Source organism: Sciurus vulgaris, assembly GCF_902686455.1.
Source record: "Sciurus vulgaris genome assembly, chromosome: X".
NCBI classification, from domain to species: domain Eukaryota; kingdom Metazoa; phylum Chordata; class Mammalia; order Rodentia; family Sciuridae; genus Sciurus; species Sciurus vulgaris.
The window spans coordinates 70,445,479-70,461,010 of NC_136471.1; the positions used below are offsets into that span (position 1 = coordinate 70,445,479).

Here is a 15,532-nt window from a genome sequence, read left to right on the forward strand (position 1 = left end):
CACAATAGAGAAAGGACATTCTTTTCAATAAATGGTGCTGGCAAAAATTGATATCTGTATGCAGAAAAATGAAACTAGACCCCTATATCTCAACAATAACAAAAATTACCTTAAAATGGATTAAAGACTTAAACTTAAGACTTGAAATTAGGAAATTACTAGAAAAAAAAAAGGAAACATTTCAGGACATTGGGATAGGTGAAAATTGTTTTGGAAAAGATATCCAAAGTACTTGAAATAAGAACAAATGGGGTTATACAACCGAAAGCTTTTGTACACAAGGGAAACAATTATCAGGGTGAAAAGACATCCTCAGAATGGAAAAAAATTATTTGCAATGTATATATCTACACAGATTAGATATTCAAAATATATCAGAAACTGCAAAAAGTGGGTCACATGCACAAAAAAAAATCTGTTTAAAAATGGATGATAGAACTAAATAAGCATTCTCAAAAAAAGACACATGGTCAGTAGATACACGAAAACATTCTCAACATCACTACTCATCAGAAAAATGCAAATCAAAACCCAAATGAGATACAACCTCACCCAAATAAAAATATAATAATAGCTATAAAAATAGCTATTATCTAAATGACTAAGAATAACAAGTGGGCTGGAATTGTCACTTAGTGGTAGAGCACTTGCCTAGTATGCATGAGGCTCTGGGTTCAATCTTCAGATCACATTTAAATACATAAATAAAATAAAGGTCCATCAACAACTACAAAAATATTTTTAAAATATTTTTAAAGGATAACAAGTGCTGGCAAGCATGCGGGGAGAAGGAAACCTTTGCAGTCTGCTGATGGGAATGAAAATTATTAAAACTATTATGGAAAACAGTGTGGAGGTTCCTCAACAAAATTAAAAATAGAACTTGCATATGACTCAGCAGTCCCACTAGGGGTGTATGTACCAAGGAAATTAAATCAGTATGTTGAAGAGAAGAATGAATGGGAAGGAAGGTAACTGAAGAAGTTGATCCAAGAGTGTTAAGTTGTAGTTAGGAGTAATAAGTTTTCCTATGGTATTGTACAGTAGTGTTTCTATAGATAGTGATAATATACCATGTACTTCAAAAGACTAGAACAAAGTACTTGGCAAGATTTTACCATAAAAAATGAGGACATAAATATGATTATCCTGATTTAAACATTAAAAAATGCATATATGTATCAAAACATTGTGTGGTACCCCATAAATGTGTATGAATTTTATTTTTATGTATTTCCTAAAATTAATTTTAAAAATAAACAAGTAAAAAACAAAGCCAAATGCAGTGGCACATGCCTGTCATTCCAGCCACTTGGGATGCCAGTGCAGGAGGATTGTAAGTCCAAGGCCAGCCTGAGCAACTTAGCGACACCCTATTTTAAAAATTGCTCTGGGCATGGTGGTAGAAACCTGAAATCACAGGGACTTGAGCAGGCTGAGACAGGAACATTCTAAATAACTTGGTATGATCTTGTATCAAAATCAAAATCAAAAAGATCTGGGGATGTACTCAATGGTAAAGTGACCATGGGTTCATTCCCCACCACAATAAATAAATAAATAAATACACACACATGGGGAGACATGTATATAAATGTACATAGAGATATTGATGAAGATAGAAATGCATATACATTTATGCATATTTACTTGGCCATGATTTAAAATTGCATTCTCACTGGATATCATAACAGAAAACTTAAAAGCCAATATTTTAATGGGTTGAAGAAAATTATTCAAACCTAAATTTAGGGCTTCTTTACTTCCTTATAGACTGTGTGTTGCATGGGTAATGATTGGCTAAATATTTGGGACCTAAATTGTTCTGTCTCCCTCTCTTTAATAAAGGTATGTAATACTGAGGTTATACTTTATTGCACATTAGTTTTGAAAGAATAGAAGCACTGTAACAAATCCAACAAAAATTCAAAATTTATACACTAAATTTAAAATATCTATCTATCTACATATATATATCTATCTACATATATATATATACACACACACATATATATATATATGTATATATACCTATATATACATATACCTGAGAATCAGAAAACATTTTAAATAGTGAATATAGAAAAACAATTAGTTCCTTAGCTAGAAATATTTGTTCCTCAAGTGTAGTCACTTTAAAACTGTTTTTAGTGATCCCTAGAGTTACTTGGTCTATTTAATCAGAAAAGCTTCACTTCCATGTTGTTATGATTTAGATATGAGGTGTCTTCCAAAAGCTTATGAGTGAGATAATGCAAGAAAAGTTCAGAGGGGCAATGATTGGGTTGGGAGAGCCTAAACCTAATAAGTGCATTAATCAACTCATAGGGCCTAATTGGGCAATTACTGTAGGCAGGCAGGACGTGACTAGAGGTGATAGGTCACTGGGGGCCTGACTTTTAGGTACATACTTTGTCCCCAGTAAGTGGAGCTCTTTCTGCTTCCTTGTTGCCATGATCTAAGTTTTTTCCTTCACCATGTAGTTCTGCCTCACTTCTGGCACAGAGTAATGGAGTTGGCCCTCTCTGTATTAAGACCTCTGAAACAGGAGCACAAATAAACTTTCCCTCCTCTAAAATTGTTGTTGTCAGGTCTTTTGGTCACAGTGGTGAAAAAGCTGACTAAAATTCATGTCTTCCACAATAGCCTTCTCCATATCTTTTGAAGAAACAAATTCACTTTTAAAACCAATCAGGGGTTTGGGTTGCAGCTCAGTGATAGAACACTTACCTAGAACATGTGAGATACTCTGTTCAATCCTCAGTACCATATAAAAATAAATAAATAAAATGAAGGTTAAAAAAAATGGGCTTAAAAACCACTGCCCAGGGGTTGCTTCAGAACCCGGGGATCTGTTTTGAAAACAGAAATGTATATTTAAAATAACAACTAACGAGTAGACTATGATTTTCCTGTTAATTCACAAAATTTCTCATTCATAAAGTCCTTAAAAGAATATAGTACAAATAGCACTGATGAAGCCAACTGTTAACTTACTGTTGCTTTGCAAGTTAGCAGCTTTGGGTCTTAGAGTAAATTATTTGATTTTTCTGGATTTGTTTCCTTTTCTGGTAATATAAGTTCAGTCTAGATTAAAGTATATTAGTAACCTATTTAAGTTTTAATTCTTGTGCCAAATCTGATGACTGATAAGGCCTTCTTAAAGCAATGTGTTTAGGATTCTGAAGTTCAATGGGAACAATGAGCATGCTCCTTTAGCAGTATCTGCCACAGACAGCATAATGGATAGTAGAAGCTTTGAGGGGATTTATTTTACATCCCTGTGCTAGATGATCTCATAAAATATTTTCACATTCCACACAATGTGATATATTTTTTTAAAAAGGAAGTATACATCAAATAAAACCTAAAGAACATGAATATATCAAAATGCAATAAGTTCCTAAGCAAAGAAACAGAAATTCGAATGACATGGATGGAGAAGAGAGAGGTATTAATCAGTGGAGGACAGGAGAATTTTTAGGTATGATACTGTAATGGTAGATACATGACATTATGCATTTATTAAAACCCATATATCTGTAAACCACAGAGTAAAACAATATAAACTATTGGTGCAAGTTTAATAATTTATCAATATCATTTCATCAATCATAATAAATGATATTAATGAAAAATTAATAATAGGTGAAATGAAGGAGGGAAGGAAACTACGTGAACTCTGTGTTTTCCAAATAATTTTTTCCTCAAACTATTCTGGAAAATCACATATTAACAAATTTGTAAAAGGGAAAAAACCCAACATGGACTAATTACCACAAGGGCAGACTGTTAAATAATGGCCGTGAAGAAAGTTCCATAGATGAATAAATACATATTAAAGACTTGCCTATTTTTCCAGCTTCTAGCATATGTATGCTAGTCCCATACTCTGTACCTTACCCACAATGAAACAGCTATAATTTATTTAATGTCACATAACATGACTTACATCCAGGCCTGGGAATATAATGTCCCCTTCTCCTTGATTCATTACCTGGTCTTTATATCTTAGTTTATATATAATTTACTTAAGGAAATACTGCCTTACCATCTCCTACATCCAACAATATATAATGAGGTACTCGTTTAAGTCCTCTTTTAGCACCATTAAGTTAATTTACTGTATTAGAGATGCCTAGAAATTTGTCCATCATCTCCCACAGAACTATATATTTCTTATTCTTATCCCTAAAGAAAGTGCCTGATACAGTGTATGCAATTTTGAATTGAGAATAAATGAATAATTAATTACAATTACTATTCACAGAAGTACATTAAAACTTAAGACATTATAAAATATGCTGAGCTCCTTGATATAGAATATATTTTTCCTTGTATATATCTAGTCTATACATAGCATTCCTTGTAGGAAGCAACAACAAAAAAGATAACCAAGATTTGGAAGGTCCATTAATCGTAGAGACCAATGTGCCATTGTGGAACTGTCAGTCACTATACTGGGTGCTACTTTTCTTCACTCCAAGCTGATTATCCCAAATTTAATATACATACTCTTCCCCAATGTTTCCACTTAACATGTTGCACTTAGAAATAGTTAAAACCATGTATATGTATTTCCAAATATCTCATTTTATGTGTTTCCCTGAGCCAATAAGTCAACACAAGAATTAAAATGTTTTGTAAGTGAAAAGCCAGATTAAAACTGGACAGACTAAATAGTTGAGGTAAAATCTCCTCTGCTTTGTTTTCCTAAATAACTTGCACCACAGTATTTGCCTCAAATTTCCATTTCACAATGCAGAGTTTCTGCTGCCATAGCAAACATTCAGTAAGACTGGAAACTAATCTTTAAATTTAAGTGTTCGAGCCACCAAATTTTACATAGTCGATTTTTTCAGGAATATTTTGATTTTATAAGTGGTTATATAAAGAGGGTCTAGGAGTAAAAAAGGAAAGAGTGATTCCTTTCAGCTTAACTTTTAGTATGATGGCAGTAAGTCAAAAAAGCACAGATTTCAGAGTACTATGGCTTAGATAAATGTCATTTCCCAGGTGTGTGAATTGGGAAGCTATAAAACTTCATTTTCTTAAAAAAAAATCACACAGATAGTAACTACTATATTGGTGTTCTCTAAAGAAAGAGAACCAAAATGCAATAAATATATAAATACAAACCTACATACATCTCTCTATAGATAGTTGTTTCATATCTATAGATATCTGTATCTACTGATCCATGACTAAAGATCTACATATCATTATCTATATATAGCTATATCTAGGTTGATATACAAATATCTATAAAAAGGTATTTAGATAGTTATCATATCTATCTATATCTATGAATGAGAGAGAGATTTTAGGAATTTAAGATATTTACTTTAAGGAATTGGCTCACACAATTTTATGGACTGGCAAGTATGAAATTTGCAGAAAAAGTGGCAGCCATGAAATCCAGAAAAAAGTTGACAGTTATAGCCTTCATTCTCAAGGTAGTCTGAAGACAAAATTCATTCTTCCTCAAAGTCTTCCAGCCATGTTCTCTTAAGCCCTTCAGTTGATTAATGGAGTCAGTTCACCTTTAAGGAAGGTACACTGTCTTGCTCAGTGTACTAATTTAAATATCAATCACCTCTTAAAAATACTTTCATGGAAAAATTAGTCTAATCAAACTACTGGGCATGATAGCCTACCCTACTAAACATGTAAAAGTAGCCATTATACCTACTTCTTAAGAGTTATTGCGAAGATTAAATGAAACTATTTAGGCAAAATCCATAGCAGAGTGCCTAGAGAACATGCACAGGTACAATCTCAAAATTAGTAGGACTTACGTGAAAAAAAATTGGAGAAGTACTATATACATATATGCTCTGTAGTCATTATACTTTATTGAAAAGTTGAGGAAAGAAAATAAAGTTGCTAAAATAGGTGCCCATTACTGTTTTTCTGTTATTTGCTACTTTTACCTACAGTACTCCCACAGTAATGCAAATTAACTGAAGATTTTTAAAAATCTCAGTCAATTGTTAAAATGTTTGAATTATGAAGGATGAAACATAATCATGCTACACTTTTGTTAACAGTGTATTCAGGAGGATGGCAGTCCTTGCCCCAACAGAACAATTTAACTGAAAAAAGTTAAACTTATTTTAAAAGTTAAAGGTTTTAGAAATTGTCCTAAGACCATACAACCATATTGAGGGAAAGAAATGACACCAGATGGTAACTCAATTCCAAAAGAAGAAATAAAATGAACTGAAATGGCAAATAAGCTTAATAAAACCATTGTAAAAACTCCATATTTGTATTTGCGTCCATAGTCTCTTTAAAAGATACAAAATTTTGTAGTTAGAATAAAAATAATATACTACTGGATTTACAATGGATATAGATGTAATACATGTATCAATAACAGAAGAAAAAGGGAAGATGGAGTATACCTATATGGAGATAAAGTTTCTTGTCTCAGTGGAATTAATTTAATATGGATCTGAAGGCAATTTTGATAAGTTAAAATGCATATTGTAAGAACTATAAGTGGTACAGTGCTTGCCTTGCATGTGTGAGGTACTGGGTTTGATTCTTAGCACAATAAATTACTTAATTAATTAATAAAATAAAAATCTATCAACAACTGAAAAATATTTTTAAAAATGCATATTGTAAGAACTAGCAGATACTAAGAAAATAAAAACAATTTGAAAATTACCAAAGGAATCAAAAAGTCACACTAGAAAATATCTAATTAATTAAAAAAGAGAGAATAAAGGAGAGGGATAGGAGCAAAAGACATGAAACAAAACAAAATCGAAATGACCATTGTCAATTCAATTTAATTCAACTATATAAATAATAACACTAATGCCAACGGATCAAACAATCCAATCTAAAGGCAGATAATAGCAAATTGGAAAAAGAAATAAGATTCCATTTTATACTTCCTATAGGACAAAAACTATAGATTCAAAGATAATTGAAAGTGAAAGAATGGAAAAGTACCACGAGGAGTAACAATACTAATATCACATATGATGGACTTTAAATGTGATTAGAGGAAAAGTAATATTTTATGTTTAAATGGTCAATTTATGAAGAACACACAATTATAAACCCATATATACCTAAAAAGATCCCCAAAATACATAAAACAAAAACAGAATTGAAATAAGAATTACCACTGAACAATAAAAGACTTAATACCCAATCAGTCATCTACAGAACACTTCAGAAATCAGCACCAAGGTACTCATTATTTTTAAATGCACATATAATGATCTAGGTAGAACATACATTAGACAATAAAGACCTCAATCAGTTAAAGGATTTGTTAAAACTTAAATTTGTGGAGGATGAAGGACAATCATACTGCACTTTTGTAAAGGTACCAGAGAATTTGAAATCATGTATTCTACTCAATAACAACAGAATGCAATTAAAAACAAAGAACAGAAGGAAATTTTGGGAATTCCCAAATGGCGGAAATTTTAAAACATACTGGTAACCAAATGTCAAAGAAAAAAAATCACAAAGAAAAATTTAAAAATATTTACATATAAATGAAAATAAAGAAACAACATACCAAAATTCACAGGAAGTAGTTAAAGCCAAGCTCAGAAAAACAGTTATAGCTATAATGCTTTAAAAAAAGAAATAGATCATAAAATTAACCTCCCACTTCAGGCAACTAGAAGAATGAAATAAATCCAAGCAAAAAAAAAAGTTAAAGTGCAAATTAATGCAATAGAAAATAGAAATACAATACAGAAAATGAAAAAGGTACTTATTTGAAAGATCAACAGAAAAGACAAGTATTTAGATAGACTGACCAAGAGAAAAGAAATAATATCAAATTACTAAAATCAGGAATGAAAAAGGGGACATCACTACTGACTGTATAGAAATAAGTATGATTAATAAGGGAATTGGGTAAATAACTAAACAGATTAATAAGCAATCAAAACTGATTAAGAAATAGAATAAACAAGACTATAACATGTGAAGATGCTGAATTAGTAACCCAGTGACTTTGCCATAGAGAAAAACCAAAGATAAAAATCCTTTTCTAGTAAATTCTATCAAGCATTTAAAAAATTCACATCAAATTCTTCAAAAAAGCTTCCAAAAAATGAGCAGAACAAAGTTCACATCAGATTCCGTGAGGCCAATATCACCTTGATACCAAAACTAGACAGACATCACACAAAAACATACACAAAAAATGACAAATATCCCTTATAAATATAGGCACAGATATCTTAAAAAATACTAGAAAACCAAAACCATGAAACACATAAAAGCAATTATGCACTATAACCAAGTGGGACTTATTCCCAGAATGCAAAGTTTACACAACATATGAAAATGAATTACCACAATAAACAATTAATAAATAAAACATTATTATTTCTATAAATACCAAAAAATATGACAAAATCCAATCCCCTTTCAAGGCAAACATGCAATACACTAGAAACTAACCCTCATAGCAAAGACTGAATACTTTCCTTTTAAATCAAGATCAAGATAAGTATTTCTGTTCAAGAATCTCCTTTTCAACATTGTACTGGAGGTTCTAGCCAAGTCAACTGGGCAAGAAGTTGAGAGTGGTGGCACATGCCTGTGATCCCAGCAACTCAGGAGTCCTCAGTAATGTGGTGGTGGTGAGGCTCTAAGCAACTTAGCAAGATAGTCTCAAAATAAAAAACATTTGATGATGTGGCTGAGTGAAAAAGTAACTCTGAGTTCAATCCCCAGTGCCAAAGAAAACATAATTAGGCAAGAAAAATAATATGTGAACAATCAGAAAATGGAGTTAGGAAATTAGTTCTATTTACAATAGCATAAAAAGAATAAAATATTTAAGAATTAATAAAGTTCAAAGTGTATACTCTGAAACTAAAAGCCCTGTTGCTGAATGTAATATAAAAAGAATGAAAGAGAAAGGAGATATCAAGTAGCTGGGATTACAGGCATGCATCACTACACCTGACCATCCTATATTTTTAGACAGGAAGACTTAATAGTTTCCCAATCTGAACTTAAGATTTAATGAAATCTCTATCAAAACTTTTGCAAGCAAGCCTGTAATCTTAGATACCTGTGAGGTTCAGGCAGAAGAATCACAGACTTGAGCTTATCTGGGCAGACTGTCTCAAAATAAAAAAAATAAATAAATAATATAAAGGTCTGGATATGTAGCTCAGTGGAAGAATACTCACCCAACATACATGAAGATTGAGTCTCCATTTCAGTAGTATAAAAGAAAAAAATTCAGATATTGACAAGCTGTTCCTATGAGTCACATAGAAGTGTAAAAAACACCCATGGAATGCAAAACATTGGAAAGGAAATAACAAATTTAGAAGACTCATGACTCACACTCTCCAGTTTCAAAACATACTACATAACTAAACATCAAAACTGTGTGGCACTGTCATATTGATAAATGAAATACAATTGGGTTTACAGAAATAACCCTAACATGCAGGATTATTTGTAATAGTCAAGTAACAGAATCAACCCAATTGTTCGCAGTGAATGAAAGGATAAAAATAGAATATGGTCACACACACACATACACACACATATCATGGAATACCCATTCAACTTTAAAAAGAAGGAAATTCTATCATTTGCAACAATATGGATGGAGCATATTAAACTAATTGAAATAAGTCAGACACAGAAAAATATATAATCCATGTTTTCATTATATGTGAGATCTAAAGCAATCAAACTTGTAGAAGTGCAAAGTAAAATGATAGTTACCAGGGCTGGGAGGTAAAAGAGAGTGGGAAGATAATGATCAAAAGGTACAAAGTTACAGTTAGGAATAAATGATAAGTTTTTAAGGTGATGGATATATTAACTGGCTTGATTCAATCACACCACACTGTATAAATATAACATTACATCACTCTGTACCCTAAATTATATATGATTATAATTTATTAAAAAGAAATATACCCTTACATTTATGGTTATCTGATTTTTGACAAATGTAGCAGGAAAATTCAACAGGGATAAATGGTACTTTCAGTAAATAGTACTTATATATTTGGATATTCACATGCAAAAGAATGAACTTGAATCCTTACCCTATATCATGTATAAAATGTAACTCAATGGCTCATGTATATAAATATATAAGACAAAGTTATAAAACTATCAGAGGAAAATATTGGAGTAAATATTCATGATCTTGAATTAGTCATTTTTTTCTTAGCTATGACAGCAAAAACATAAGCAATAATAGAAAGACATAAGTTACTGTCAAAATTAAAAATTTTGTAATTCAAAGAACAACTTCAAGAAAATGAAGAAAAACCACAGACTGTAAGAACATATTTTCAAATCACATATGATGACAGAGTAGTAATGAAACTATATAAGGAACTCTTACAACTCAACAATAAAAAGACAAAATTCAATCCAAAATGGACAAAGAAGTTGAAAGGATATTTATCCAAACAAGATATAGAGATGGCCATAATCACATGGAAAGGTGCATCACATATTTAGCCATTAGAGAAATGTAAATCACAACTACAGTGAGATAAATTACAGTCACTAAAATGGGTGTAAATAAAAAGATTAAAAAAAAAAAAGCATTGGCCAGGAGTTAAATCACCCCAACAGTGCTAGGTATATAAAATAGTAAAGTCACTTTGGAGAAGTTTGACAGTTAGTCAAATTGTTAAACATAGAACGACCTTATGGCCCACCCCTACAAAAATACTCAAATTTAAAAAGGTGATCTAACAAAAAATTGTACAGTGGTATTCATAGCAACATTAGCAGTGATAATCAAAAAGTGGAAACAACCAAATTATCCACCAAATAATTACTGGAGAAACAAAGTGTGATTCTATCTGCATGATGGAGTATTGTTTGACAATAAAAAAGAATTAAGTACTGACAAATTATATAACATGGATGAAACCAAAGTATGTGGAAACTGGAGGATACCAATCAGCAAAGACCAGCTGTTGTATGATTTCATTTATACGACAGGTTGAGAATACCAGATTCACACAAAAACCTAAGTTAATGGTTGCATAGGGCTGAGAGAGTAGATGGGAGATAAGGAGTGAGAGCTAATGGCTATGGAATTTATTTGTTGGATAATGAAATGTTCTAAAGGGTATTGATGGTTGCACAATTCTCTGAATATACTAATACCCACTGCATCGTACATTTAAATGAGTGGGTTTTATAGTATATTAATTATATCTCAATGAAGAAGTTTAAAAGGCAATTATGATAAAATAATTTTATTAACAGAATGATTACTGTTCACATAGGATTCAAAATTATGTTTGCTAAATAAAGTAAGAGCATGACTGATAATATTCAAAGACAGGAGTGGTGGTATGGGGGCAGAAGACCAGAAGATTCAAATTAATGAAATGTGAATTTGTCCTAATCAATTTTATTTGATGCTTCAAAAGAAATTTTTGTTTTATGAAGCAAAAGATTAGATCAATTTCAACCTTTCTATATATTCAACATCTATCATTGAGTAATAAAATTCATGTGAACCCTCCATTTTAGCTTTTGCTGAATGAACAGAATATATACAATGAAACCTGGCTTCACCAAAATTCTCTGAATTATACTTCCCAAACAAGTAATTAACAATCTTAGTTTTAAATTTCTCTTTCCCCCTACACTCAGATTCCCAAAGAAGTTTGACATTTAACAATACAATCAACAATCAATTTGCATTGTTTGGTGAAAATGGAAACTTTCCTAAAGGTCAGATATTCTAAAGACCAAATCTACTCGAAAATACAACATTAATGAATTTGTAGTTCTGATTTACAAACACAAATATACCAAATGCAAAATGAAAATAGCAAGGATTACCTCTCCTAGGCAAATACTGTGAAAATTCTTTACAAAACTCACCTTAATATTCAAAATTTCATTTGCTTTTCTTATATCTGCCAGACAAATGCTGACAAAAGAGTTCTATTTAGGAAGACTCAATTCACCCTTTTACTTTAAATCCACAGAAATGTTAATTATAGTGTATTGCTGATATCTATAAACATCCCAAAGTGCATCTATTTTGAATAATTATTGTTTCAGACAGTGTTAAATTTCTTGACACAAAACTAAATGTAAAAATGTCCATGAAGAATATTCCAAACATTATCTGCAGTATTTAATAAAGCTTAGGGAAATACAGGGTAATTTTTAGGATTTTCCAAAATTAATTATAAAGCACCCTGCTTTCTAGAGATCTATGTAGCTTTTTTTGTAAACAATAATGAAATAGTTTGACTCTAATGTATATTCCAAAATTCAAGGCAATATAAAGAAAACTTAGAAATTTCATTCAAATTTTTTTGTTATTTTCTCTTTTATTCCCTTTTCAACCCTCTTAAGTTATTACTCATATAAATTTAAATTACATTAAGTAAAATGTATAATACTTAGAAACTCCAGGAACACATTAATTATGTTTCTAAAAGTAGTGATTTTATTTCAAAGCATCACATTTAGTTTGAATCTTAGTCAACAAAGCCATGTCTTCTTATGTGTTGATTTTTGCAAAGAGTACAGATTTGCAAACAACAGATATGATAAAGTAGTTTAAAGTAAAAGGTGTTTATTTTTTAGAAATAAAGTAGTACAATGTGTATATCTTCTGGGTAAGTGATTTAGGGCATGTTTCTTGCCTTTTAGAAGTTTTAAACAAATTTTAAAAACTGCTCTTGTTTATTTGATACTTGTGCTTTCTGATAGAACCATAAAAATTTCTCTACTTAATGTACTCACACAATATATGCCTAAATTGAAACATAAGAGCAATATATCAAGAGATAATGACATTCATGATACAAAGTTTTGTTAAATGGAGAAAAATAGCTACTTTTTGTTATCCAAAACCCAAACAATCAAATCTTGGGCAATAAGTACCAACATGTTTTATAATAGTTGATTAAGTGTCTGAGATCTTTGTAAGAGAATGCCATTTTAAATTTACTTGCCATCCCACTTCCATGACGAACACATTAACATTTCACGGAGGCAAGCAACTTAGAAAGGTGGTTCCATAAGGATGTAAAGAAGGAAATTGTCAACTGAATGCATTATTGTTTTCGCATTTGGCTTTCTTTTTGTCGGAAAGTCATCTATTCTGTTCCCATTATATGCAACAACAGTCTACATTTATAAGCTTGGCAAACTTGTGGTTCAGTACATAGAAGTTTCTTCTACAAAAGAATGGGAATGTTATAATTGACACAGGAAATTACAATGCTTAACCTATCACAAACATTACCTGTAAGTACTTTTAATCACAATAACATCACATTAAAAAGGTACATATTCTTGTTCACCAAAATTAATGAGGCAATTTGAGAACAAGCAACAGATTTTCTCTTATTTTAAAATTCCTCGTGTTAAGCTTTAGATATCCTTAGCCTGCAATAAAAAAAAAATTTTAAAAGAAGTGTATATTCTTGGTAAAAATCAACAAAGTACATAAATGCCTTGGCAGATTACAATACTATTACATGATGTCTACTTCAAAATTTATGTTCATTTCCCATTCTCCTCACCATAATATTCACATTTTAATTATGTTTTAATTTTGATTTTGTTACTTGCAAAAACACCAACTACTCTATTTATTTCAACATTAAGCCTATTTCTTTTGAAGCCAAGAAATTTTTGTTTTTGTTTTTGTTTTTTATAAAAGCAATGAAGACTCAGTTTTCAAGATGCTTAAGGCAGAATGCTTAAGGTTCATGCTTGCTGCTTTGCCTGGGCTTCTGCTTCCTGAAATGAAAAACAAACAAAATAGATACATTTGAACATAAAGAAAATATTCACGTGTATTTTGGTTAGACTATATTATCTCAAATTACTAACAATATTAAAAAACCCAGTAATTACTCCCAGAAAGGAATACTTTAAAAATTATTAATAGAAAAATATAAAATGGAAATTGCTCTCTGGAACTACATAAGAAACTGTCTAATCATTAATTCCATAATAGTAAGTGACTTAGAGTTTATAATTGATATTTGATTTAAGAAGAGTCAGCTGGTTCTTTTTTTGTTGATTTTTCACAAAAGCTGAGTTTTCAAAAATTGTTATTAGTTTTGTTTAATTAGGGATTAAATTACTTAGAAAATGTGGTATCCACTCAAATATTGTGACTTTTATGTTTCATGACAGTAGGTAGGAAGAGATAAGGTTGTCTTCCTTCTTCTCTGAACAGGCAGTACCTCTAGCATGAAGAACTTGAAACTACATGCATGTTCTGGCTCTCAACACAAAATAAATTTCAAGTGTTCTGAACTAAAGATGGGTGGCAAGAGTGGCCTTGGCCAAAGTTTCATCAGTCTTAAGTTGTAGAAATCAAGTATACCAGGCAGCAATCCTCAAATATCAGTCACTGAATGCGTTGATCTACTGTGGAAATAGGGGCAGCTGAATATTCAAAAATGAACCTATGATACTAGGTCCAAAAGAAAGGGGAAAAGCAAAAAGAAATGCTGGATTTTTACACCCCTCCAAAAAAGAAAAAAAAGAAAGAAAAGCAAAACAAAAGAAAAGAGGTTACCATACATCATTCTTAAAACATCTTTTAACAAAACAGACGAAATATGCTACTGGTCACTTCCTAAAATGTCTAGCAAAATGAAGAGAAATTCTAACTTCAAAATGAATATACCCTGTATTCACATTATATACTGTTTCATTTTATAGAACAACTTTCAACGATTTTGCAACAGAAAACAAATTTTATACCAGGGTTCATCAAATGCCTAAAATATATAGTATGGAGCAATTGTGTAATAATACAACTATGTTTTAAAGTCTTTCTTCCTACGAGCATGCAACACCTCTGAGTAAACAGTATTTTGAAACCAGTTTAGTTCCTTAAAGTTATACCATATCAATTTTTGCTATAATTTGTCATAAATTCCACATCTCTTCAATTTTACTTAATAAAAAAGTACTAGAACAGATATTCAAAACAAAAGGCAAATCAAAATTCTTTGTAATTTGTCTTTAGAATAAATGCTAAAGTAGATTTACTGTTATATTTATGTTTTATTAATCAAGTATATTGATCCAATTTTATTATTCCTTATAAATAAGAATATGAGGTGTACTCTCCCTTATTCCTAATGTAAACATCAGACCATAATAAAGGCAGTGATTTTGAGTCAGGTAATCCTGGATTCAAATTCTCATTCTGATACTCAATTATTAGGTATCCATGGACAAATTTAATGATCTGAGTACCATTTTTCTCCTCTGTAGAATGGCATTAAGAACACTTTGTTCACAGGAATAATATAAGGACAGAATGAGATGTGTGTGAAGTGTAGCTCAATACTCATCTCATTGTATTGAGGCGAGTAGCTATTCCTCCTTTTCCTCCTATTTTTTCCCTAGTAACTGAATCTAAGCCCACAGCTAGCATTAATTTTCTTGGAGATGCAGTAAGAATATGATGAATTCAGTAGAAATAAGATTCCTTCAAATCTCACAGCAGAGGCAAGACTCCATGGTCCCTCCCTAGAGTTTGATTATACAA

The 15,532-nt window shown here is 31.1% G+C and overlaps 1 protein-coding gene across 1 annotated transcript in view; it reads right to left on the reverse strand.

Moving 5' to 3' along the window:
* Nucleotides 1-12,431: 12,431 nt before the first annotated feature.
* SH3BGRL (SH3 domain binding glutamate rich protein like) overlaps nucleotides 12,432-15,532 on the reverse strand; it is a 71,767-nt gene continuing 68,666 nt past the window's right edge. Inside the window, exon 4 of the mRNA XM_079123102.1 lies at nucleotides 12,432-13,758. Within this exon, the coding sequence (XP_078979228.1) occupies nucleotides 13,726-13,758 (33 nt within the window). The 3' untranslated portion in view covers nucleotides 12,432-13,725. The remainder of the gene's footprint in view (nucleotides 13,759-15,532) is intronic.